The following is a 23,296-nucleotide window of genomic DNA, read 5'->3' as shown; positions in this document are numbered from 1 at the left end:
GCAGAGTATTGACATAGTGAAACGTTGCCCATTTCTCTGTGAATTCCCCTACCATGACTGTTAAAGAGGGAAAAAATTTAGGATATGGGTGGGGTTTGTGAAGGGGAAGGGGAGGGAAGGGTCTGAAGAGGGAAAAAGGGTGATGTGTGTAGGCTGCGAATTCGATGCTGGGTGGGTCTACAGTCCTTCAGATTCCAAATAACTCTCGTGCGTAAAAGTCCTTACAGGTAATGTTTATTCACGTTGTTTACCTTTTTCTTTTGTTATGCAATAGATTTGATGTAGGTTAGTCTGTTTTGCGCATGTTTTGAGGATAAAGTGTGAGCGAAAAAAAAGTTTTTGGACAGTCGTAAACTGTAAAAATGGAACTAAAAACGCTTTGGAGAAAGCTGGAGTTTAACTTTTGAGAACGTCAATTACTTCTAAATATTTTCACAAAACACAACGTTATGGATTACAATTAGTGTTAACTATTTGCATTAATTACTTTATAGCATAGATTACACATATTCACTACTGTCGTCGTATTCTCGCGCTCTTTTCTCATAGCCTATGTAGGGCCCGTTTCAGCTAACGGGGATAACATCCATCATAAATGGGAGTGTATCCCGATTAAATGGCCACGTTTAGTAGGCTATAATTCATCTCAAAGATAGTTTGCCATGGGCAATCTTACAGTTACATAATTCGAGTTTATTGCGTTTAAACCCATTAGACTATTTAAATCTGTAACCTATTCCCTAAACCAGCTAAACGTATAAATTAAGTTGATTCTTAACCTTTTATATATCTTTATATATTACACACTTTTCTTGTGTAATATAATGGAAACGGAACAGACTCGAATTGAACATATTCTATTTAGACACAAGTTAAAAAGGATTGATATAATCCAAACCAATGACGTGCACTTTACCACGAATATTTGAAGTTAGTCCATTGACCAGTCAGTATACAGCGTTCAGTCCTCTCGGGAAATCCTCCTTAGCGAGTGGGTGTGTATACGACACCAGATGGGCCATTCAGATATTCAAAATATGGTCTGTTATTTCCCGACGAGTTTGGACTTGCTGTTATCCCTCTCTTCTCACCCTCTTTCCTCCTCTTTCAAATAGTTGGCGATTTGTGACAGCTGTGAACAGGCAAACAGGCGTCCCCCATGCCTTATAAACTCTGTTATCTCTATCGAGTTTAGCAGGAAAATAAACATTGCGTATTCTTCCCCTACCCTGTTATCCTTCAGAGTGAGTCACCATGTTGGTCCTTGCTGGAATTGTCGTTCTCCACATCACGACCATCATCCTGCTGTTGGTCGCCACCATTGACAATGTAAGTTGGCTCTGGTCCCTACATCCTCTGTTCCCTCTGTCTTCCAATGTCACGTGAATTTCTCCCTTCGGTTACCGTTGTACTGCTAACTGACACTTGCACTTGATGCTTCTCTCTCTCTCTCTCTCTCTCTCTCTCTCTCTCTCTCTCTCTCTCAGTAACCTCTCCTCTAAGTTACCTGTAAGACTGCCAATGGCACCTGGTCCTAGCATAGATTTTTTTTATTTTTCTTACGATGACTGATGTATAGATGATTCACTTACTTGAGACAAATGTACTTGTTGTAAGTCCCTTTGGATAAAAAAAAAAAAAAGCATCTGCGAAATGTCAAAAATGTAAAATGTAAATGTAAGAAAAATCTCAAACTCACTCAACGTGACACTTAGCCTTTGTGGAACCGTGTGATAAACACACACACACACATCTTCCTCTGCTTCTCCAGGCCTGGTGGTTCACAGCCAACGTATCCACAGATGTGTGGGGCAGGTGGGAGATGGCGGGTTCAACCTGGCATTACACAAACCTGAAAGGAGACTACGCCGAAGGTAAAGGCTCACCTGTCTACCATTGGTTAGCTTTGGCTATGGAGTGTGCACTGACAGTGTAATTCATAATTAATTAAAATTATTCTAATTTATAGTGTACATGCCCATTTCACAGCCTCTAGGCTCATTGTCACTTAGCCTCACAGAGCCTACAAGATGTATTGGTGCCTCTAGGTTACTCTCAATGAGTCATCAATGTACTGTAGTCATAAATGAGTTATGTTATTTACACCCTGAGCCTTTGAGCAGTTCTCTCCTTTCATGTACCCCCCATAGAACCCCTATTCTCTCTGTCTCCCTCTACAGAGTATCTCCAGGCAGTGCAGGCCAGTGCAGTGCTGTCCTGTATATTTGCCATCTTGGCTCTGTTTGTGTTTGTGGCGCAGCTCTTCACCCTGGGCAAGGGCCAGAGGTTCACCTTCTCTGGGGTCCTGCAACTCATCTCCTGTGAGTAATAACCTCCGTCTCTGCACAGTGACTGCATCTCAAAACCGTCCTGTCTAAATATAGACATTGCTATAACATTACGTAACAGAGCAACATGACTGCGGAGTCTTTGAGGTGATGTTTATATGGACATCAAAGGTTGTTTTATTGATTAATTATTATTCTATTCCATTTTGACCACTGATGGGTATAGGTCGAACATCAAAACATTGTCACGTCAACATATAGCATCCTCTATATTGAATCATCAACATACAGGCACCACACAACCTAATTTCCATCTCCATCCCTCCACCAGGTCTGTGTATAATGATTGCCGCCTCCATCTACACGGACGTGTTCCACAAGCAGGACAAGCCGGAGGACGGCTCCTACGGACACTCCTTCATCCTGGCCTGGATCTCATTTGTCCTCAACTTCATCCTGGGAGTCATCTACATTGTTCTGCGCAAGAAGAGTGAGTAAAGGAGGGGAGGGGGGGGGGGGGGAGGGGGGGAGAGGGGAGGGGAGGAGGAGGAGAGGGGAGGATGGGGGGGGGTGGAGAGGAGGAGAGATTTCACAGGAAGGACAGTTTTGACGAGAGCCAAGGGTGTTCATCTGTTTATTGATACATTTCCATTGAGAAGTATTCAGCTTTTTGAGACAATTGTTTGCTTGTGAGGAGATGGAGAGAAGAGGGGGTGTAGTCAAAACCCCCAAAGGATACAAACATATTGAGCGAACGATAACAGAACTCTTTCTTTTTTTCTTCTCCCCAATACTTTGAGTGTTTGGTGGAGTCAGTAGGAACATTTAGTCAAGTCAACGAAATATACTATTTGAACGCAGGTCTGCAATCAAGATATACTATGCTTAATGCATATATACATGTTTTATCAAATGGGAGATCTGTAATAGGAGACAAGATACTGTATTAGCCAAGGTATACCATGTTGACAAACTCCCACATTTTACATATCAACCAAATACCTGTTACAGTACTTGAACAATCAGGAAACAAGCTATAATTTTCAGCAAATGTTTTTTTTTTTAAATGTTCTTTTGAAGTATATTGTTGTAATCATTTGTAATGTTATGATCTAAGTACTCTGTAATCATTTTTTTGTATTCTAAGTGAATTTAAACCATGTGTGTTTCTGTGTTTTGGTTGGCTGCTATCATATCAAAGTACATGTTATTTGTACAAGTGAACAATAAGTAAACCAGGGACGGAGGACAATGGTGTATATAATACCACCATTTATTACTACGCAGTAGAGGGTTTTGTAATTACAATGGAATTTAAGCCATGTCAGACTTTTCGATTTATTAACAAAATAAAAACTTGAAAAAAAAAAAAAACTATTTTTAGTCCATATTTTTATCTATATGACTCAACATGATATCTCAAATAAATAAATAGAAATTTCACAAGACTTTACTACAAGAATAATCCAATGACATCAAAGCATAAGGATTACAGGGTACGTATGCAGTCTGTGTATCACAGACATAACAGACAAAGTTGGTCCAGTCCAGTGAACTTTACATAAAAGACCAAAACATTTCAAAACGTTGCAGAACATTGTGGTCATGAATGTAACCCAAGCAATACATCATGAGGCCCTACAACAGACCAAGATAGAGGCAGGAATGTTCCATTATGTGCCATTCCTCTGGGTGGGTGGGTGAGTGAGTTGAACTGGTCTGGACTGTACTAAATCCCTTGCCCAGAGGGGGTGATCCGTTCCTGCAACACCAGGTGGAGAAGGTGATTCTGCTCTGCTGAGAGAAGTGGCCTAAGGAGTAAATCATTCAGAGGGATGTCATTGATGAAGAAAAAACAAGGATTCGGAAATGCAGCTAAATAACTCGAATTAAGTTAAATAACTACAGTGTGACTGAAATAAAATAAAAAAAATGCTCACCATAGCTCTGTCTGAAGAGATTTGAGGGATTCTGTGTCCTTCTCCTGACAGGCCATCTGTAAAATAAAGTTACTGTAAATAGACTGTTTGAAACTAAACGGAAATATAGATCATCTCAACTAGGCCATTATCTCAGCTAGGGCATCATTATCGCAATATGAACATATATAATAATATAATATAATCCAATATAATCCATAATCTATAACGCCAGAGGCTGCAATATGGCTTTTCTTTTGATACTCAATAAAGCTAAAATAAGCTTGAGATGCACATGACTCGTACGTTTGCTCTCTGCATGCCTAGATTTGTTTACTTTGGTTATCCTACTCAGTTACTGTTATTTACTCATGAAACCTGTTTCCAACCATGTCAGAGTGGAAAGAACAAGTATTCATCTCAGTGTTTGATATATATCATATCGCAAAATATATAGTCATATCGCAAAATGTATCACAATATGATAGTTTGTCTATATCGGCCAGCCCCAATCTGAACATTGACCGTAACAATCTTAAGCAATCAAACCTGCTCTTAAGCAATCAAACCTGCTTATGACTTCAAGCGTGCACCGTGATCCTCTCACAAAGTGTATATTCTGTACAATTCGGTGTAACACAGTATGTAACACAGGTGTAACCACTGGCGAGCTGTATGAACTCACCACAACCGACTGCAGGAGCAGGAACACATTCTCAGGTAGAAAGGTCACTGTGGGAGGAGAGAGAAGACACAACAGACCTTCTACTACAAAGTTCAAGGTTCATACTGTGTTTCAGTGACTGGATGTCATTAGATGGAACTCAAATGGTATAATAAGTACTGGGAAAAATAAGCTCTCTTGACCAGGTCTTATCTAACCCTCTCCTATGGTTCTCGGGGGGGATATTGCGTCGTTGAGCTCTTCAGATCAGTTAGGTTGGAATAAGGGTCCGTCCGGTCTAGTTAGTTACCCTGACTGTGAGGGTCGAAGGACTCCCAGGCGTATCTCTCCAGGGTCTGGGCGTGCTCTGGTAACAACTTCTGGGGCGGAGGCTGGAAAAGAGAGGTCAGAGATTAGGTCATTATAAATAATGGGACCCAATTCTCCCAAAACTAGGACAATTTATTATTTTCCGTTGATTATTCAGCTGTGTATGTGAAAGGCTAGGAGACATATAGAGGGACAGAATACAGGTGAAATGTGATGTTATCTTATATATTTTGTACCTACCTCAAGCAGCATCAGCAAAAGGACTCTAGAGATTTCACACTTGGCCACAATGTCAAGAAAGGCACCTGAGAATATATGAGTAAAAGGAGGATAGGGGGAGAATGGGAAGAACAAATAAACCATTTTAAAATTAGTTTCTGTTTAAACATAGGAAGTGAAACAATTGGGCAAAAAGTGTTGGGCCATTTGAGACTTACCGACAGGGGTGTTTGACCCAGGCAGCTGCAGTCCTCTTTCCTGACACATCAGCTGCATCTCTGTCAGCACGGCCAGAGCACCATCATAGTCACCTGTAATACAATGTTTTAAAACCGGCAGACAGGTTTTAAAATCATCCTGTGATTGCCTACTTAAAAACACACACACACACACACACAGATCCCGCTACCATAACACACAGCGTCCTAACTCTTTGTTCAATAACTAATTGAATTAAAACATCATTAGGCGGAAATTGACACAGTTCACTCACGGGTGAGAATCTTGCAGGTGGTCATTTCCCCCATAGACAGCAGAGACTCAATAGGAGTCTGGGTCTGGAGCTCTGCTGCCCTCTGGTAGTGAACTATAGCCTCTCCTGGTCTGTTCATCTCCTACAATAACCACGGGAAAACAGAGAGAGGGAGGGATAAAGTGTATATATATATATATATATATATATATATATATATATAAAGAGAGAGAGACAGAGAAAGAGAAAGAGAGAGAGAAGGGGGGGGGCATAGAGAGAGAGAGAGGGATACAGACTGAGACAAAGAGAAGATAGAAAAATACCAAAGCACATATGCAATGAATCAGGTACGCAGACTGACATACACAAATCATTTAAATAAATCTATTGTTAAGATGAATCTATCTGTTTGATCAGCTTGATCCTCTACCTTGAGGGCGTTGCCAAGTTCCAAAGATAAGCTGGCAGCCATCACTGGCTGGTTCATTTCGATGTACACCTGAAAGCCATTTGTAAAACACAGCATTATACTTCTTTCTCAGGAGGAATCTAGGGGAAAGGGGAACACAGGCCTGGACTCCACAGTCAATCATCCAGGTGTTTTATCCATCACTGTCCCTCTCTCTCATTTTCTTATAAGGGACTGATTCAACAATGTCACGCTATTACTGTGTTATAATAATGCAAAAAATACATGGTATATGTTGTCTCTTTAGATAATGAAAGCTAGGATGGAGCACTGACCTTGATGGCGAAGCTGTAGCAGTTGAGTGCGGCCTGCAAGTGCTCGTCGAAGCCTGGGGCTTGCAGTGCCCTGTTCTCCTTCTCCGAGAGCAGGAAAAGCCGGGCAGCGTCCGTGAGGGCAAGGGCCTCTCCTGGTGCGTTGAACAGAGTCTGCTCACACCTGAGGGTTAATATACAAATGCTTTATTTTGACTTTTATTTTATTTGCCCAAATAACACAAGTGAAAAGACAAAACACAGTTCCAATGAAAACAGGTTATAGAGATGTGTGCAGGTGAGGTGAGAAACCCATGGGCTTGACAAATGAGGTGGAGAGACATGCCATTGGCGCCTGTACAATAGGGAACAGCACGGTTTGATTCGGAGGTAATAGGTAGGGGTGTGTAGACAACTCACCGTGCCATGGCAAGGTTACAGAAGGCTGCATACTGAAGACAGTCCTGCTGCTTCAGTTCTTTAGCCAACTGACCTGGAGAAAGGGAGACATGGAGTGAGAGTTAGACAAGAGAGACTGCGCAAGCATAAAGAAGCCCTCCGTTGTTGTATGCCGCCATCATCATCACCGTGACCGCACACATGAAACCGTATGGTGTGTTTATCACAGACCATATGGATTAGCATGGATATTCACCATGTTGTTGGCATGTTGTTAAATGTTTCCCAATATGTAGCCTAAGTTAGGAAATAAACAGCTGACAATAACTCACCAAACTGCTCACTTGCTTCTGCAACATTGGGCTTCCGAAGAAAACGTCTGCAGACAGTAGACACATATATGACTTTACTACCTAATACTAGCTACACAGCCAATTAGCTCAAATTAGCTTGCTGATTGCGAACACAGACATTCAAATAAAGCAGATAGCTTACTATAAGACTAGAGATAGCTTTAGATAATAGCCAAAACATGCATAAAGATGAAAATGTGTTCTGTTCTTTAATGTGTGGGTGACATGATTGGAACAAATGTATTTTATTAATCGGCCCCTAGAAAGACACACGTAGCTATCATAGCTAGCCTCTAGTGCTAAATGGCTAATGTCAGACTCACGCATCTTTGCACACAATTTCAAAGATTCGAATTTATGGTCAACATCGAATATAAGAGGGTGAACAAAATAAAAGGAAGAACGTGAAGGTCTTACTTTTTCAATTTATTGGACACAGCACGATATCTCATGAGAAAATCCCCCTCCGCAGCCATGATCACAAAACACAAAACGACAACAAACCAAACCAGGAAGAGAACACGACAGCCGCGTTCCAATTGGTTCTTGCAAAACATACCTCAACGCTCTCATTGGTTAAAATTGTAGAAGGGTGGGACTTAGAGATAATCAGCGAATCAGCGAAAGCGAAAATGGGTTTGGTGGAAGAGCCAGGGGGAGACGGTGTCAATCAAGGCCTTTTAGAACCAGCATCAAACAAATCTGCATCCAGGGAATCTTCTAAAACTTTTAAGCTTTTAATGTCTTGTACGTTTCCCCCTACCTTAGTCTATCAGAACCATACTTTTTTGTTGTTGTGCTTTTTGTTTTTATTGTTTTATTACTATTATTATTATTTTTTTTTTATTATTTATTGTTTTCTCCAAGGAAAGCACTATACAAAATACATATATTGTTATTATTATTATTATTATTATTATTATTGTGCCAGAAGCTCCAAATGATCAACTCCGATAAAAACATGTTGATACCCATGAAACCTTTTAAACTATTAAACTTTTTGTAAGTCCAAAATCTCTCATCCAGCTAACATGGTGGAATGTTGACTTAGACTAAGTCTAGTCTAGGTCAACATTCTTAGAGTCACCATTGTTACTGCAACTGCTATGGAACTTCCAGCACCCTTAAATAAAAACAACAGGGGACCTGCAGAACACATTTTCTTTGCTACCAGTTCTTTAAACCTTTTTCCACTACCAAAATAACAATTTGCAAGCCCACAACGTTTCTTCTGGAACTTCTTCTTCTAGTTATTATTATTATTATTATTATTATTATTATTATTATTATTATTATTATTATTATTATTACTACAGACAAATGGTTTAGACAAATGATATATTGGCATATGAAGCTGAACAGGAGAGCAGGACCAGTGCCCCCCTCAAGTCACTCACACATGCACTGTCATCTTAACACATATGCACACACATAATCATCCATCTGCTATTTATATTGCTTACTTATATGCTTACTGCTTATACTGTTCATATTGTTTATACTGTTTATACTGTCCATACTGTATATTTTTTAGTACTTCTATTTTTATTTTATTGTATTTTAAAACTTATTGTATTGTGCACTACTCTGTGGCACTGTCACTTTTGCATTTCACTGTATACTTGTATGCACGTGACAAATAAAGAATCTTGAATCTTGAATCTTGAGCAGGTTCCCAAATGCAGATACTGGTGGGTCAGAAATTTTCATAGACACACTCCAAGACTCCATCCTCCTCTGTTGTTTTCTCAATCTGTAGGTGGAGAGTAGGAGAGAGGTCAGTAGCCTACATTAGCATAAACTCTTCTGCATCCTTAGTGTTCATTTCAAATTTGGGAAATCTTAGAAAATATGCCAAATAACCAAAGCTTTTAAATAATTTGCATTTCACTGTAGTCTGTAGGTCTATAAGGTTATGGTTCACACTAACCGAGTCTTTTTTCTCAGCTGACTTTCGTTTGGCTTTCTTCTGGCTAGTTTCAGGGTTGGCAGCTGCTGGGTCCAACACGTCATAGATAGACCTGGGCCTGGTGTCTAGACTCTGAAAGACAGGAGATCCAGGTTTGTGGGTGAGTTTGCTGATAGGGCCTGCAAGAGATGAAACCCTGAAGAAGGCAAGTTTGCTGCGAAACGTTGGTTGAATAAGATAATTCCATCGTAGCAATTTAGTTTTCCATAGTAGTCCCATGTGTGACCGTCAACAACAACGTTCATAGTTGTTCCCCCTATTACCGTAAACATCATTAATAGACTGTCACACATGGGTCTTGCCTGGCCTACATACAATACAGAACAGTTGATAAGAAAGTGATTGAAAACAGTGAATCTTCACAATGGATAGCATTCCTATGTCTGTCTCCACACAGCAAATTACACCTAAGAAGACAACATAAGGACAGACACACAAAAATCAATATGGTATTAGTGACAGCAGTATTACAGGGGTAGAGAGGCCACACAGTACTTACAGCGTAAACCGAGGCAGAGGTAGCAACCGCTACCAATTTACTATCCTCTCCCTCCTTCTCATCCTCCTTCTGGTCTCCACTCCTGCTTTTCTGACTGCTTTCATTGCTCACGGTAAATTCACCCTGAAAATAACAAGTTGGTAAGTACAGTGTTTGATGCTGTTCCTCATAGGAATAAATATGGCATTATTCATTTGATAAAACTTTGGCCCAAGGTGTAATTCGTCACACATACATCGTGCACAGTGTTTCAGTGGAGCGGTGATCATATTGTGCTGTACAGTTTCAGTGGAGTGGTGATCATATTGTGCTGTACAGTTTCAGTGGAGTGGTGATCATATTGTGCTGTACAGTTTCAGTGGAGCGGTGATCATATTGTGCTGTACAGTTTCAGTGGAGCGGTGATCATATTGTGCTGTACAGTTTCAGTGGAGCGGTGATCATATTGTGCTGTACAGTTTCAGTGGAGTGGTGATCATAGCGTGCTGTACAGTGTTTCAGTGGAGCGGTGATCATAGCGTGCTGTACAGTGTTTCAAAACCTCCACCACACCATTTCCTAACATACCTGATTGCCTCTGAACACATAAATGGACCCAACCACACTGAAGAGGAGGAGTCCTGTAGTCAAAACCACCACGATGCCGAAACCTGTAAACGGCTCCTTATAGCACTCATCTGGGAGAGAGACATGATACAGCAGTGTGATTGGTTATCGTCCACTGTCAATCAGTGAACAGAGCTGTTGGTTGGCTGGTTGATGCTCTAGACTCTTGTCAAGCACATCATGAGTAAAACTGTTGAAACTGGCAGTGACCTGAGTTTGTGTTTCTCTATAATTTCAACAGTTCCTGTTACTCAACATGGGGAACAGTCGCACTTGAATACATCACAAGATAGGATAATCGTTTCTTCCTGTTTCCATTCTGTCATCCCCCGACTCTCCATAACTCGTTCTCCTTTCCGCTCACACACACACACACATGCACACACACGCACACACGCACACACACACACACACACACACACACACACACGCACGCACACACACACACACACACACACACACACACACACACACACACACACACACACACACACACACACACTCACCTCTCACTAGAAGTGTCCAGAAGACTTTTGAAGATTCACTGATCTCACAGCTGTACTCTCCTGACATTGAACTGTTAATCGCTGCCACTTTCATATATCTAGTGAATGTACATGCATCAACCGTGGCAGGGATTTTCCATCGCTGTATCACCTGGCGTTGAAGACCATAGCAGACCAGGTCAAAGGTACTCTGGTTCACTGAGACTTGCAGACGGAATTCAAGGTCGACGTTCTCTCCTGCCAGGGCCACCTTGACGCTGTCCTTTATGGTGACCGTTGCTTGGGACACATAGGAAAGACGCAGATTAGTGAGGCTCACTCACCCTGACATGTTGCCACTTTTGTGTGCTTAGCAATAATTGCCCCTCGGGGATAAGTCATGTATTTTGAATGAAATTTGATTGAACTGACTGTTAAAAGCAATACAGGTAGACTGTCGTGTGACCTACCTAGCCAATGCATTCATACAAACAATACATTGAGAATGTTAGAGATTTTTACATTTTTTACATTTTATTCATCCTTTATTTATTCAGGGAAGTCCCTTTGAGACCAAGGTCTCTTTTTCAAGGGATTTGAAAATATATACACATCACTATTATTTACATCAAGATTTTAAAAGGATTTTAAGCAAGTCTTTGAGTATCCTACAGGTCATTCCATGCCCGAGGAGCACAATGACTAAAGGCAGTTTTACCCACCTCAGAGGAGACATGTTGTACAGTATGAGAACATAAACTGTGACCCCAATGACTGTCTTCTCAAATAATAGAAAAAATTCAAGAGAGATTAAAAAACACTGACTTTCATACCACTGGTATGAGGGGTTCTTACCAAGACCTTCCGTTCCAGAGCACACCAGGGCACATAGAACCACCACGGTACAAAAGGACATTTTGTAGAGATGCAGAAAGCTCCGTATTTCGACTTTGTTCATTTCTCTGTAGTCACGTGGGGGTAAGGCCTGTGTCCTTAATAGAGGATTTTCACCCAACTGAATGTAGAGTATAGAAATGGTGGTGCTGTGAGTTACAGTAATCACACACGCTGTGTCCCTCCGTTAAGATAACCCAGAATGTGTCTCTCTGTTGATGTTTTTTCCCCAGCCACTTCCTCAAAGTTGTGTCACACTGGGGCGTAGTTGTGAAAATGAACAAATCAGTGAGAGTCCAAACTTTTTTCAGAATTTGCCACAGGAAGTATAACATACTGTAATGATTGGGAGACATCAGAAACAGAGTACCTAAAATGTAATATATGAAATGTCCCCAAGGCAAAGTCAGTAAGCACTCTCTCATATGTATTTTCTTTGTGTGTGTGTGTGTGTGTGTGTGTTTGTGTCTTTGTTATAGGCTACTACTGTTGGTTATTGCATTTGTTACATCATTCGCTGCGTCTAAGATGCAGTGTTTACTCTCATCCATAGAGAGACAGTGTTGCAGAGACACCGAGTGCAAACCACAAGTGAGTATAACTGAGCTTCTGGCGAACAAGAGAAAGGGAGAGAAAGAGAGAGAGAGAGAGAGAGAGAGAGAGAGAGGCAAGAGGCAACGGGGAGGAAGAAAAACAAGACAGAGAAAGAAGGAGAGAGAGAAAGGAATTCAGTTGAAGTGACAAATTGCCTGTGACTGCTAATATGAACCAGGTGTAGGTGGCGTGTGACTCCTTCAAAGCACTAATTCTCTCAGTCAGCGAGGAGGAAGAAGTGCAAAGTAATGCAGCGCGGCTCTTCTGTTACCCTCCATTTATCCCTCCTTTTTCACTGGCAACAATGGGAGCCAAACTCTGACCTCACATTAGCCTCTGCACGAAAACAGACTCAGAGAGAGAGAGAGAGAGAGAGAGAGACAGAGAGAGAGAGAGAGAGAGACAGACAGAGACAGAGAGAACGAGAGAGAGCGAGAGAGAGAGAACTGGAATAACATCTGGATGCCAGTGAATCAAAAATATATTCTCTCTCCATTTTATAACCTTCCCCCCCTCTCCCTTTATTTCTCCTTCCTTCCCTCTGACCTGAAATCACTCTCTCTTGCATTCTTTTACCTGGCAGGAAAAATGCTACAGCCACAATATTTTTGCTAAGTTGAGAGTGTTTGCAAGGCACGGATACAGTTCAATGGATGAGAACCAGAAGTTGAATGGCCCATACTTCCAGACATGTGGAGAATGTACAGACATGACATTGAAATGTCATGGACTAGTTCCACCTATAGAATACCTATGGGATGGGGGGGGGGGGGGGGGGGTCGGGGGGTCGGGGGGTCGGGGGGTGGGCACAGCTGGAACTCAGAATAGAGGGGAGGTTTTGGAGATAGAGAGGGAGAGAAAGGGGGGGGGGGGGGGCGTGAAGATAGTGCGCACCACAGTCCTCTCACAGAGCACAAATAAAGAGCTCTAGTTAAGTGGACCCGCACTGCTCAACCACGTTTTTCTACCTAATTACATTACATCCGCAAGTAAAGGGAGGAGGGAGGGAGGGAGGGAGGAAAGAAGGAGAGGAAGGAGGAGAAGAAGAAGGGAACTGGGCATTACAAGAGTGAAGAGGAAAGAAGGGAGATATACTTGAAATATTGAGAAGGCAACCAGTGCTATTGAAGGTCACAACTTTAGCTTGCAAACTGAAACACAGTCCAATCTGCTGAGTAGAAGTGAGTATTGTTTTTTCCATCTTATTCCAGAACCTACTTCATGTGCTTTTTTATAATGCATGTGTGCAATGCACACTGTTGTTTTACAGTAAGTTATAACTGGTAAACAAACATATTTTAAATGGTCTTATACCATTTTGTAGTACTTCACAAGTACATGATTGTCTGTTTAATTGATAAGTTTAAAGCCGGTTGACCGCCATTTAAACCCTATGGGCTGGTTTCCCGACACAGATTAAGCCTAATCCTGGACTAAAAAGCATCTTCAAAAGAAATGTTCCATTGATAGTGTGATTTATTCCAAGAATAGGCTTAATCCATGTCCGGGAAACTGCCCCTATTGGTTAGAAAGATCGGTGTTAATTTGTTGCATCCACGGGCTTCTTGATCTGTTGCCAATTCCAACATCAGGCCCTTGAAAGCGTGTTGAATACCTCCTGTATGACTCATCAGTTCATGATATCCAATACAATTCAAGTGATTACAGTTCCTTTTCCAGATTTCTACTATGACTGCGCCGCCCCCCCCCCTTCTTACACTCTCTCTCTCTCTCTCTCTCTCTCTCTCTCTCTCTCTCTCTCTCTCTCTCTCTCTCTCTCTCTCTCTCTCTCTCTCTCTCTCTCTCTCTCTCTGTCTCTTCCACCCTTTCCCACCCTCCTTCAACTAATTCTTGAAACTCATCCTCAACCAATACACTCGATCAAACCGTTCTCTGTTTGTTTTTTTGGTAGTTGGATTGGACAGTTGGTCATTCTCTCCTCATCACACCACTGTCCCACAGACACAGACCCCACTATCCTCACACACAAAAAGCCATTTTCCTCAGGGCCTTGAAATAAACTAATGTAATTAGCTCAGTCAGACAGGTCATAAGACCTGTTTGCCGCTCCGTCTTAACCCCAAAGGCGATGTCACCTTCTACAAATCACAGCATGACTTCAGTGACACTTTGTTCTACTTTTGGGAACATTCAAAGAGCGAGAGGTAATAGCCTTAACCAAACAAACACGTGAACATGTTTTTTGAGATGTGTTCAACTCCACTGGCCCCTGAGATTCTGTTGGCTGCCCTGCGTGGAAAAACCAGCACTGTGTTCCTGCGCTCTTTCACACGTTCTCTCTCTCTCCTCTGACCTCCCTCTTTCTTTCTCTCCGTCTCTGACTTTCTGTACTTTCTCTTGAACGCAGACAGATGGTCCAAAACGTTATTTTTTTCATTGTCGAACGTCACTGGGAGCTTTCAGTCTGCGGATTTTAATCTCGTTCTGGTTCTGATCTGTTGTTTGTTTGTTTGTTTGTTTGTTTTCTTGTCACAAAGGGCTGTGTCTTCTCATCATGGCCGCTCCCACTGTGATGATGACGCTGCTGTTGGCTGCCATGGCGATGGTGGCCCAGTCTGTTGGAGAGGAGAACGAACTGGACTATGGGTTCTGGAACTATCGAGAGGGAGGTAATAAACCCAGGCATCCAACTGTCAGAATGAATAACGTCATCTATGCACTGTGACAAAATGGAAATCGTATGGGAAAATGGCGTGAGGGAAATAAACAGGGGTCTCATAACATCTGTGTTTCCTCTGGTTCTTCTGGTGCCAGCGGACAGCGTGAACGTGGCCCCGGTGCGCAGTGTGACCAGAGTTTTGGACGTTTGGGGCAAACGTATCTTCAATGAGATCAAGACCATGCTGCACTCCGAGCCTAGCACCCTTCTCCCTGACTATTCCAGGTAGTTGGGAGTCATTCCTCTATCATAGTATTTGCCAAAAAGGTGTCCGTCCACACGTCACTTTTACACAATTTATGTGCTTGTATCATAGATTTTTGGGATATGGTGTGTTATAAGTTATTTCATCTGTCCTAGAGTGTGAATGACACTGTAAAAATGAAACTGAAACAGTTGGCAGTGTCCTTGCTAAATTCCCGTTTCTCTCCTCTAGGGTGCGCCCTCTCTCTGAGTCCCTCAACGACCTCTTCAGGGAAGTCTCCCTCCTGCACAGGCGCATCACGGAACTCACCCATCGCCTAGCAACCCTGGAACCGTTCCTCCGTCGCCACGGCTACCGGGATGAGGGGGAGGAGGGGGGGGGCGTCAGGGCTCTGGCGCCTCAGAGTACGAGGGGGGGGGCGTCGAGCTTGACGAGGTACCCCCATAGGTACACGGTGAAGGTGGCCCCCCCGCCCAGGGGCACCCGAGTGGTCAGGAGGAGAAGGGTGAAAGTGTACAAGAACGGAGGGGTGGTTAGGGTTCTCGAGAGCGAGAGATAGACGGACACTAGATTGGAGTGTGGAGTGTAGGGTGGGAAATAAGTGTGTGAGGTGAGAATGGAAGTACAGTAATAGAGAGTGATATAAATAAGACAGACACTGCAAAGGCTATAGTAGGGCGTGGTAGCGTAGTGAAAGTTTAGTATAAACTGCGGGAGGGAGGGAGGGAGGGAGGGAGGAAGGGAGGAAGGGACGGAGGGAGGGAGGGAGGGAGAGAGAGGGAGGGAGGGAGGGAGAGAGAGAGAGAGAGAGAGAGAGAGAGAGAGAGAGAGAGAGAGAGAGAGAGAGAGCAAGAAATACACAAAACAGATTCTGAAAATATTAGTGCATCAAATCTGATATATATTGTATAGAGTTGTTGTTAAATGTATTCTCCATGGCCAGAGTCCCTGCTCTTTTGTCATGAGCCTATAAACCAGGAAGTAGTGCATCTGTGTTTGTAGTGTGTGTCAGACAACGGGACAGCTACATGTACGATGTGCCAAAGAACGTAAATAAACTCATAACGTCTTAGAACGGTCTTGTGGTTCCATTGTCTGATTGTTGAGAGTTTTGAGTAGAAACTCCGTGGTCCTCTCTGGCTCAGTCGGTAGAGCATGGCGTTGACAACGCCAAGGTTGTGGGTTTGATTCCCGCTGGGACCATATGTACTGAGAAATGTATGCACTCACTGCAGTGTAAGTTGCTTTGGATAAAAGCGTCAGCTAAATGGCACATGCAATACATGAACAATAACTTACTAATTTAACATAGAAACAGGATGATCCCCCCCCCCCCATAGAACACAATTGATTGCGATAACACAACATGATCAATGTTAGCCATAGAATATGATCATGCCACAGTTGGAGAGGATCTTGTGTACAGTATATTGCTGTATACAGCTGCCGGATATACTGTGGGTTGTCTGCCACGCTTCGACCACACGGTGTCAGTGCTTCCCTATTCTGTTGCTGCTTTGAGACTTGGCATTGAGACAGAATGGATATATGAAGCTTTGCAGCTGATCTTTGTTTTCAGTTTGCCGGAGTCACGATGGCCGTCTAAAAAAACAGCAGTTGGCGACTGTTATTTGCCGACATAATTATATTGTGTGTGAGAGAGTGTGTGTGTGTGTGTGTTTGTGTGTGCGCGCGTGTGTATGTTGTGGGCATTGGGATCGAACTTTGTGCCCTCATTAAAACTTTGCCGAGCGTTTCTACAGCAACCGCTCTCCTCCCTCTCCGTTCCTCATCCCCGACTCCGCTTGTCATCCTCGGCACCGCAGTATGGAATGTTCCCTCGCTTTTCCACTTCTCCCTCTCCTCTCCTCTCCTCTCCACCTGCTACGACTCCTCTACTCATCTCTGAGCTAGTCATCCTTCTTTGTCTCCCCCCCCCCCCCAGTCTTTCATCCCTTTTTCTTAATCTGCATTCCATCCCCCCATGCCTCCTCCTCCCTCCCTCCCTCCCTCCCCCCCCCCCTCTCTCTCTCTTTCTCTCTCTCTATCCTCACCAGCATACGTTGTGGGCGTACATGCTCAGTCTGTACTTTTCATATTGGAATTGTATGTTGATTCATTGTTGCATCCAATCTGGTAAGACAGTACAAATCCCCCCCCACTCTCTATCTCTCTCTCTCTCTCTCAATCTCTCTCTCTCTCTCTCTCTCTCTCTCTCTCTCTCTCTCTCTCTCGCTCTCGCTCTGGAAAAAGAGCCAGTTGCTAGGTAACGTTTAATTGTCAAGAAGTAGTTACATGTGTTGCAATGCATCCAGGGGTTGTTGGGGTAGGGTGGGGGGAATGAGAGAGAGGGAGAGAGAGAGAGAGAGAGAGATCAGAAGGAGGGAGAGAGAGAAAGAGAGAGATCAGAAGGAGAGAGAGAGAGAGAGAGCGAGAGAGAGAGACCAGGAGGAGAGGGAGAGAGAGAGAGAGAGAGAGAGAGAGAGACCAGGAAGAGAGGGAGAAGGAGAGAGAGGGAGAGAGAGAGAGAGACAGGGGAAAGAGATAGCAAGTGAGAAAGAATGGGGTTTAAAGAGGGAAAAGGGGGATACACCTCATTAAAAGCTCAGACAGATCATAGAGAGATCATACACAACTGCTGTCATTGTTCAGTATATCTGTGATGTTTACAGCTCGTGAATGGCATCTCTGAGAGCCTCATCAAATCTCATAGAGGGTTTTGGTATGGCTGGTTTCTTTAAATAACCCATGCTGCAGGTCAGGCCTTCACACGGAAAAAAAGAGCAGAGAAAGAGAGCGAGAGCGAGAGAGAGAGAGAGAGAGAGAGAAGAGAGAGAGAGAGAGAGAGAGAGAGAGAGAGAGAGATTTGGTGTCCTCTATCTCTACAGAATATAGTGCCCATTCACTTTGCATCAGTCTGTTGTTCCCTTCAACCCCCCCCCCCCCTCCAATCCCCAACCCCCACCCCCCCCCCCCCCCCCCCCCCGCCCTACAACAAAACCATCCCCTCCAACATCTTGAGTAAACCTCGATCTCCTCCCAACGAACCGTTTGTGAGAAGACAGGAAGGGGAGAAATACGGAGAGACAAGATGAAAGGTGGATGAGAAAGAGACGCACAGAATGACGGACAGGTGTCCTCATCATTGTTGACAATACTGCGTCAGGAAGACAGGACAATAGTGCTCCTGTCCATTCCAATAACAGATGTATATGAGAATGTCTAATGATGTAATAATGATGTCATAATGTAATGAATGTCAGAAACAGATAATTGACCCGAACAAAACTTGTTAAAAACAAAATGTAAAAAGTAAGAAAAAGTAGAAACTTGACGAAATGACTGAGATTGCTAATTTTTTATTAATACTCAACACTTGGTTTTGTACAAAGAGACAGAAGAATAATATTTCTTAGCACTTATTTTCACATTTACTGTGTTCCAGTATCCTCATTTTAAATATTATTAAATATTTAATGAAATTTGGATTATCATCTCCACACACGTAATTTCTTCCCATACAAAAATGAAAGAGTGAACTTAATTTTTTCGTCATATATACATTTGCACAATCTGTACAGTTCTTGAGATGGTTATATTATAATTTTCTCTTGGAAACACAAAACAGAGGGTTTGCCAAAGAAGAAAAATAATAACTCGTAAAATGCAGTAGATAGTCTTCATGTTGTGCTTTCTGTGTACTAATCAGTAATGGTGTTATGACTTGTTGCATGAGAAAACAAGTTTCTCCGGTGGTTGATCACCAAATTAAAGTGAAACAAAACACATCACCTTGCTGTAAAAAATAGTCTCTACTATTTCAAGTGTGCACTCTGTGAATACGGTAAAGGAATTGCACATATTTTGGCCTTTCATTTAAAAGAAAACAAAAGACAATTAAACAGGGAACCTTCAAATCAAAGATGTCACCCAAATGTTCTTCTTTTCTGCATTTTTTTACACTTTTATTAAAACTCTGTGAGAGGGAGGTAAATTATTTATATACAGCATTATAATACAGATAATCAGTCAACAGTTATCTATCTCTCTCTCTCTCTCTCTCTCTCTCTCTCTGTCTCTCTCTCTCTCTCTCTCTCTCTCTCTCTCTCTCTCTCTCTCTCTCTCTCTCTCTCTCTCTCTCTCTCTCTCTCTCTCTCTCTCTCTCTCTCTCTCCCTCCCATACACACGAGCACACACAGAGGTAATCAAGCGTATGTATTCAGGCACATACAACGACAGAAACAATGAAACGTACTGAAAGAGAGGCTGAAAGCAAATTTTTAAAAATCAAGCAAAAAAAAAAGAAAAAAAAAAGAGTCAAATCAAAGAAAGTTGTCGCTTCGTAATAACAAATAATATACAGTATTACCGATACTTCCACCTCATTCACAGGCATGTACCAACAAAACGTCAAGAAGAGCCTAAAATGTTCTCCTTTTTGATTCACCACAAACAACAACACTGTTATTCTACTGCTTCTTTGCTGCAGTCGTCCATCACACTGAAAAACTCTGTTTTGTAAATGTGAAATATTCAAAAATAACCAAATTTAGACGAGAAAAAGGAAATCATACTTGTCTTCTTTTACACAGACAAACACACACACACACACACACGCACGCACACACACACACACACACACACACACACACACACACGCACACACACACACACACACACACACACACACACACACACACACACACACGCACACGCACACACTCACATACTTACAAAGATCAGTATCAATTAAATAGACCAATTCGCAAATCGCAAAAACCCGCTTTTGGGATAAAAGATTGTCTAAGAAATAGACAAAAGAAAAATACCAAGAATACATGCAAGTCCTTAATAACACTCTTACATCGACTACTGGTATCATACACACTGACTTGTCAGCCATGAAAGAAGATCAAACCTTCAAAAGTTTTGCTAGGGATGTACAAGTAATAGGCTCATTGATCAACAAATCAATAATAAAGACAGATTGTGCTTTGATAGTGAAATTTGGTTTGGCAATACACACAAATAATTTTGTATCAACAGTTATTTCAGATAGCCCACTTCAAGTTATAAATAAATCAACGTTGGAGAATGAGTGGTTTGTCCTGAATCGTGTGTCACAACAACCACATGGGAGTGAGACTTCAGTTTGGACCTGGATACCTGCCTGTGATCATATGTGGCTGTGAGGTCATCTTCGATGGACAGTGACATCAGCCAGGCGGCATTCCAACACACACACCAGCATTCCACACAGAGTGAACCAGCGTGTTGACCGTGCATTCTAGAATTAGAATGCTCGTGTGGACATTGGAACACAGCCCCAGAGTCACTGGCAAAGGCATGGTACCACAACTACCAACGAGACCACCCACTGGACGTCCTCTAGACTCACTGTCTATGGCATTGCTTTTACCTCCTTCCCTATCTTGCCCTCCAACTTAGCACTGAACCTTACATAACAGCTGTATGGACTAAAGATGTATAATATAATATAATATAATAATATAATATCTAATAATAATATATGCCATTTAGCTGACGCCTTTATCCAAAGCGACTTACATCGCAGTGAGTGCATACATTTTTCAGTATATGTGGTCCCAGCAGAAATACTGTTCCAGGCCCACAATTTGGGATAGACCTTGAAGTTATATTGAATCAAATCATATTGAAAAAGAATATTTTTTCTATCAATATGTTCTTGCAGAGATAGACAGATTAATCTAATGAAATGTTGAAAAACTTGCCGCTTGGTCAAGAGCTCAAACCAAGGGTTTTTTTTCCTTTGTGAGAAACTTCAATGTCCCTTCATTCCCTTTGCATACCAAGCCGTCGTTGGAACACGGTGAAACATCACTCCATCATCTCCGAAATCCGGCAAAACGTTGAGAGTTACAGAGCGTCGATGAGCGTTACATCCTGACTGTCTGTGTGGACGGTACAAAATGAAACGTGTCTGGGTATTCACAAGGAAAGGAACAAAGCACACTGAAGCAAACCGTGATACAGTGATTATCCTCCCAAACCCCCTCTCTCATGTTCCCAATGCAGTCAACGTAGTCATGTTCTGCCTTTTAGGGAAATCTGAATAAACAAAGATAATAACACGTCTAAAATAATCCGGGCAGGACAGGGGAGAGATAATAGATTTGATCAAGTCCTTCACACGAATTAAAAAGTGACAGTTCGGATGAAATAATTAACCATTTGAGCCTGTGTAAAGTATACACAGTGCTTGAAACTCATCCCATCACTCAACAAACGTGGACGCGTAATATGGCAGACACAGCTTAGCTATAATCATGAAATAATTAACAAGCCCGGCTGTTCATCCCTGCAACAGAGGCCCTGTTCCAAGAGTCCATTAGGTAGCCTTGTCTTGACAGTAAAACCGTCATGGCCTACTGAATCAAAACACCAATTAAATCCCCTTTTAAAGCAACATATAGGCATAGAAAGTGATTTACATAAATTTAGGAGATTGCGTCTATGCCAAGATAAAAAGGTAATACATAATACAGAACTAACTCATGGGTGATATACTGGGACTTAAAACTGTGATCATCAAATCAATTTGACAAGCCAAAGGATGTGATATGACAGGTGTGTACAAATGATTACATGTTATTGATATTGATCATATTGATATTGATATCCATGGGAGCCTCTTATAAGTGAAACTAAGCAAGCAACTCAATCTCCCATGATGCGACATCCACCCCTGAAATTCAGGTTGTTATTCTCAAGGGGGGAGCGTCTGGTCTTTAAAGCAAAAATTCAGCGAAGAGGATTTTTTTTGTACATGACACCACTTTATGAATTACAAGTTAAATAGCTAAATTGTTCACAGACCGCTCTTTCTACCGATAGGAGAAAGAGTTGATGTCTTTTAGAATCGTCGTGAATTCTGTAAGGCACATCCCGTCCAGTATCCGAGACCCCCTCCATACTGCCAGGCAAAACGAGAAGGAAAACTGCAAATCAGTATGATGCTGCTGCTGCTGATGCGGCGGCGATATAAGGACCCCCTTCACAATAATATGTTAAGTACACAAAATGTACTCAGCAAATCATGCCTTTCACGTACACTTCACAGCACTCCAAAAACAGAAAAAAGAAACATGGAGAGTCAATAATAAAGGATACGAATCCAAACTACAGGAATCAAAAATATCGGTACTCAACATGTCTTCCTGCCAAATAGTCTACTAGTTTCCTGTAATATTGGTAAGCTAGCAAAGAATTAATAACAACAGTACAAATATATAACAACATGAACTATTTAGAAAAAAAACAAGCCCAAATTGAACATCATAAACATAGTAATTATATTCAATAATATTATTATTAACAACATTATCAATACAATTATTGTTAGTTTACCCTGTTACTTCAAGAAAAGTATTTGATTTCTCATTCATGATTGTATTTCTGTAGCTAAGGAAAATGTTTGTTTTGGTGTAAGGAACGGCGAAAGAGAGGGAAAGACTACAGGGGCGTGAAGAAGAGGAGAAACAAGAGACTCCTCTCTCTCTCTCTCTTTCTCTCTCTCTCTCTTTCTCTCACTCTCTCTCCTCTCTCTCTCTCTCTCTCTCCTCTCTCTCCTCTCTCTCTCCCCTCTCTCTCTTTCCTCTCTCTCTCCTCCCTCTCCCTCTCCCTCTCCCTCTCACTCTCCCTCTCCCTCTCACTCTCCCTCTCACTCTCACTCTCAGTCAAAGAGAGCAGCAGTACATTTCGTCTCCTCATTAAAACTCGCATCCCTCTGGGTCCCCCTTGACTCGCTGTGTCCTTTCTACAGTTCTGTCTATTCCATCCATTGTCCAACAGCTGTCCTTTACGTGAGACGTGAGAACGATGGACACAACACAGTGTCTCTTCATTCTCTTCAGACAGAGGAGACATGAGACATCGTCCTGCACCATCTCAGTCTCTCTCTCTTTTCCTTCCTTCCTTCCTCTCCTCTTCTCTTTTCTTCTCTCTCTCTCTCCCTCCCT

The 23,296-nt window shown here is 42.2% G+C and overlaps 3 protein-coding genes across 5 annotated transcripts in view; 2 read left to right on the top strand and 1 right to left on the bottom strand.

Annotated features, from left to right (window-relative positions):
* Positions 1 to 175: 175 nt before the first annotated feature.
* LOC310821667 (epithelial membrane protein 1) lies at positions 176 to 2,786 on the top strand (the record flags this gene model as incomplete). The annotated part of the gene is made up of 5 exons (XM_083693800.1): positions 176 to 227; positions 1,244 to 1,329; positions 1,772 to 1,874; positions 2,181 to 2,321; positions 2,620 to 2,786. Exons 2-5 carry the CDS (start codon positions 1,255 to 1,257, stop codon positions 2,784 to 2,786), a joined length of 486 nt encoding a protein of 161 aa, XP_083549926.1. The 5' UTR covers positions 176 to 227; positions 1,244 to 1,254.
* Positions 2,787 to 2,906: 120 nt separating this feature from the next.
* On the bottom strand, positions 2,907 to 11,996 carry f8a (coagulation factor VIII associated). Its single transcript, XM_083694246.1, has 17 exons — positions 11,779 to 11,996; positions 10,945 to 11,223; positions 10,400 to 10,509; positions 9,833 to 9,955; positions 9,295 to 9,405; positions 7,782 to 9,117; positions 7,344 to 7,390; positions 7,033 to 7,105; positions 6,637 to 6,796; positions 6,323 to 6,391; positions 5,914 to 6,034; positions 5,639 to 5,731; positions 5,442 to 5,506; positions 5,182 to 5,263; positions 4,893 to 4,939; positions 4,229 to 4,284; positions 2,907 to 4,099 (listed from the first exon to the last, which is right to left on the bottom strand). The coding sequence occupies exons 6-17, from the start codon at positions 7,919 to 7,921 to the stop codon at positions 4,018 to 4,020; spliced, it is 1,035 nt and encodes a 344-aa protein (XP_083550372.1). The 5' UTR covers positions 7,922 to 9,117; positions 9,295 to 9,405; positions 9,833 to 9,955; positions 10,400 to 10,509; positions 10,945 to 11,223; positions 11,779 to 11,996; the 3' UTR covers positions 2,907 to 4,017.
* A 1,449-nt stretch (positions 11,997 to 13,445) lies between these two features.
* LOC310821867 (uncharacterized protein) overlaps positions 13,446 to 23,296 on the top strand; it is a 94,571-nt gene continuing 84,720 nt past the window's right edge. Inside the window, exons 1-5 of one of the 3 annotated variants that reach the window (XM_083694133.1) lie at positions 13,446 to 13,592; positions 14,910 to 15,041; positions 15,187 to 15,316; positions 15,528 to 15,992; positions 16,120 to 16,368. In XM_083694133.1, coding sequence (XP_083550259.1) covers positions 14,927 to 15,041; positions 15,187 to 15,316; positions 15,528 to 15,855 — 573 coding nt within the window. In that variant the 5' untranslated portion in view covers positions 13,446 to 13,592; positions 14,910 to 14,926 and the 3' untranslated portion in view covers positions 15,856 to 15,992; positions 16,120 to 16,368. Of the gene's footprint in view, positions 13,593 to 14,909; positions 15,042 to 15,186; positions 15,317 to 15,527; positions 15,993 to 16,107; positions 16,369 to 23,296 lie in introns of those variants that run through there. The other 2 variants (XM_083694132.1, XM_083694134.1) reach the window with 2 other exon arrangements.

Source organism: Argentina silus, assembly GCF_951799395.1.
Source record: "Argentina silus genome assembly, chromosome: 22".
In the NCBI taxonomy this organism is placed as follows: domain Eukaryota; kingdom Metazoa; phylum Chordata; class Actinopteri; order Argentiniformes; family Argentinidae; genus Argentina; species Argentina silus.
The sequence above is the reverse complement of the archived record's forward strand: the minus strand, read 5'-3'. Positions and strand labels throughout refer to the sequence as shown.

Excerpts from the sequence above, each read along its gene's own strand:
- f8a (XM_083694246.1), bottom strand. The coding sequence starts at position 7,921 with ATGTTTTGCAAGAACCAATTGGAACGCGGCTGTCGTGTTCTCTTCCTG. Across the intron at positions 7,391-7,781 it reads GTGTCCAATAAATTGAAAAA|ACGTTTTCTTCGGAAGCCCA; the intron begins GTAAGACCTTCA and ends TACTGTCTGCAG. Across the intron at positions 5,264-5,441 it reads TTTTGCTGATGCTGCTTGAG|CCTCCGCCCCAGAAGTTGTT; the intron begins GTAGGTACAAAA and ends TCTCTTTTCCAG.